Source organism: Mucor mucedo (genome assembly GCF_025094135.1).
Source record: "Mucor mucedo strain NRRL 3635 chromosome Unknown EV154scaffold_330, whole genome shotgun sequence".
Classification (NCBI taxonomy): Eukaryota; Fungi; Mucoromycota; class Mucoromycetes; order Mucorales; family Mucoraceae; genus Mucor; species Mucor mucedo.
The window spans coordinates 716-4,118 of NW_026252614.1; the positions used below are offsets into that span (position 1 = coordinate 716).

The 3,403-nt window shown below is 35.8% G+C and overlaps 1 protein-coding gene across 1 annotated transcript; it reads right to left on the reverse strand.

Moving 5' to 3' along the window:
- Window positions 1-333: 333 nt before the first annotated feature.
- EV154DRAFT_586115 (uncharacterized protein) lies at window positions 334-2,538 on the reverse strand (the record flags this gene model as incomplete). Its single annotated transcript, XM_051606779.1, has 7 exons — window positions 334-593; window positions 622-1,007; window positions 1,065-1,590; window positions 1,683-1,703; window positions 1,808-1,972; window positions 2,142-2,207; window positions 2,259-2,538. 7 exons carry the CDS (start codon window positions 2,536-2,538, stop codon window positions 334-336), a joined length of 1,704 nt encoding a protein of 567 aa, XP_051449959.1.
- Window positions 2,539-3,403: the final 865 nt, after the last annotated feature.

Sequence of the window (3,403 nt, forward strand, 5' to 3'; positions counted from 1 at the left end):
ATACAATGGTTCATTTAACCATCAATGCAGATTCTGGCGCGAAGAGACTTTTATTGCCATACTTTATAATGGAAATCAGGCGCATCTTATGGACTAGTTTTGAAAAATATTCAACATGTGTAAAACATACTTTGTCTAACAAAAGCTCGTTTTTTTTGGTTAATTCTTGATACACGTAGAATTTGCACGTAGTATTTTTTTTTTCACGTAGTGATTAAAATACCGACAGGAAAAATTGAAAATGTTCACGTCACTCTTTTGGGTTTGTGCCTGACTCCTTTCTGAAGCAAAGAAGCTTAGACTCTTTTACACATGTTGCTGTTTGGTAGTAGTTTAAGATTTTGGATTTAATAAAAAAAAAATTGAATAATCAGTCTTGCAAATGTCAGGGTGAGCATTCATGAGTCGTTTATGATCGTGATTCAAAACAGGCTTTTTAAATTTCTTCATTCTGCCTTTTGGAGTGCGAGCGAACTCAACATAATAGAAATGCGAGGACGAAAGAAGGAGCGAAATGGGGTTTTCTCGAGCACTTAATTCCATGTGCACGAGTGGAATGAATACTTGAGACTCGTAGATCGTACGCACTTCACCTGTTTTTCAATACATTTTCTGTATAACCATACAAAAAAACTGGCCTTTCATACGTATCGGCCACAATCTGTGGACAGACAAAAGTGCTGAACCACAGCACATTATCCTCAGGTAACAGGCAGGGCGATTTGATTGTAAGAAGCTTGGTAAGCATCTTCTGCTCTTCGTAATTTACCACGGCTTCTGTTCCTACAGCTTTGTACAAAGAATCTTTATACTTGAGATATGTATTCAACATATCCTCTTTGACATTTATCCAGTTACTTTGTGTTTTATACACATCATAACTGACTGCTCGGAATCCGCAATTACCATCTGCCCCGACACTGTGGATGGCAGCCACTGAATTTATGGGGCTGACTTGAATCCACTTGAAGACGGTATCGCTTTTTAAATTGCGATAAGACAATACCCTTAAAAAAATGTTTAGGACATGTTATTGAATGTCTTTCCTTTCGTCTGATTCTCACCTATCATATCCAGCTGAGTTTTCCTTACTCAAATTGATCCTCTTATCTGCCTTCATAAGTGTATGTTTAATGCTGGTGGCGTGCGCTTTTTCTTCTTTGTTTTTAAAAACCAAAGTTAGTTTTCTTTTCTTCTGCTCCAAAGCCACATGTCTTTCTTCTATCTCTAAGATTCTTCTTTTCTTTTCCATATTTTCTTCTTCTCTTTGTTTCTTTTCTTCTTTTTTAATGTCCTTTTTTTGACTTTCTTCAAACAATTCTTTTGCTATTTGCAGTCGTTTGGTTCCACTTTTTACTCCTTGTGCAGAGGGTCTGCCTTTTCTATTGGAATTAGTTGTAGGAGGTTTTAACTGATCTATTTTGATAGCAGGATTTAAAATTTTATCATTAGCTTCTTCTAAAACAGTCAATGCATCTGCTATTTGCTGCTGCGTAGAGAAGTCTGCAATTGAAGAATACATTTTGTGAAGGACCTGCTCAACTTTTAACATTAGTTGTTTTCTATCATTTCGATAACACAAATGATCGTCTGAATATGACATTTTGTTATTGTAATTAAAGAATTGTTAGCGCACTTTCTTATAAGGTTCATTGCCCAGCAAGAAGTTAGGATCGTCTTACCGGTTCTTCTTTCTACGGGTTCTAATTTATAAATGTTATTATTTACTATATTTTGTTTGGTACATATTTCATACAGTCTTAATGATATGACATATCATTACTCATGTGAGAGACAATGAACTTACCTTCGCTATTTTGCTTTTGTTCGATTTTTTCATCATCCGCAAGTGGTATGAATCTGCAATCATTATCTTTTTCCTCATCACTGACTGATAAGACTGAAACAACATCACTTTTATCATCATGTTGGACAGAAGTTTCTTCTTTTTTGGGATCTCTATAAAAAGTAGCTTTACGAAACATACAGTAACAATTAGCATAAACTATGCTTAATACAAGATTTATTTAAATACTCATAGATTCAAGACAAATTACTGGAACTATATAGTATATACTATCTATCCTTCTCTATACACAAACACACACCCATATTGACAAACCCTTTGTAATTTAACTTACCCTCTTTTTCTTCTTTCTCCTCAACCGTCTTATCTAAGCTATACTTATCTTCTAATCCATCAAAATCTAGTAATGATAATTAAGTATGTGTGGAATCTTATAAAAATATTCACTTACTTTCATCAAATTCAAGTCTCCAGCGCTTATCGACTACTTCGAGAGGAAGAACATCCGAATTTGCAGCAATTACACGGGGACAAGGTAGCTTGTAATTGATACGATCAGCACAGTTACAGTTCTCTCCTCTTGTCACAAATCCAGTTCGAAGAGAATAGATCGTGTTTTCTCTTATTTTGTCCATTGCAAAACGAACGACTTTGAACTTCAACTTTTCGTATCGGTATTCCATGTCTTTGTCAAAGACGTTAGCATCAATGCTAATTCTTTCAATACCCATCTTTCGATAACGTTCATCTCTCTAAAAAGTGAGAAAACGTGAACATATGCATCATATGGGGGTTTTCTTTTTTTCTTTTAACAATCAAAAACTGCTTACTTTCTTCTGATAGTATGCATGCATACGTCCTGTGGTCATAGCTAATTTTGCCGCAGATTGGTTTCCCAGAGCCTTTTTTAATCCGGAGTGGAAGCTCTCTGCTCTTGCTGACGTACGATTTCCCATATGAGAAAACTGGTTGGCATAAAAACCAACCCAGTGCTTCTTTTCGTCTTCTTCAAGCAAACTGTATAAATGCTCAGTTAAGATATAATTCCCAACCACGATTATAAATCACGAACTTACACTTCTTTCAAATAAATCAAGGCAGATCTACCATTGTCTTTAAAGCAGTCAGTTTGGGTAACTATCTGCTCAAATTTGGAAACAGCATCGAGGTATTGTTGTTCCTTATTGCCTCCGACAATAGCTTTAAACTGTTCTTCAGCAAGACAACGACGGTATCTATATTCCACGGCATTTACTTTTCCAATTGGAAGTTTAGTTTCCATAGTATTCCATAAGTGCCAAGAACACAAATGATGGTGGCTTTCTGGAAAAACATTATCGATAGCATTTCTTAATGCTCTTTCGTTATCTGTAACAAATACATTTGGAAGCTCGTAATTTTTTTCCTCGGGCCAGATAGCATTTCTCAATTCCTCAAAAACCCACATATATGCGGCTTCCGTCTCGGCATTTACGAAAGCTGCAGCCACAGCAAATGTTTGTAATCTATTTGTACCTCTTACTGAGGATACATTACTAGTTCCAACAAGGTTGATCAACGAAAACTTGTGTGCGTTTGTTTTGTATGTTGCGTCAA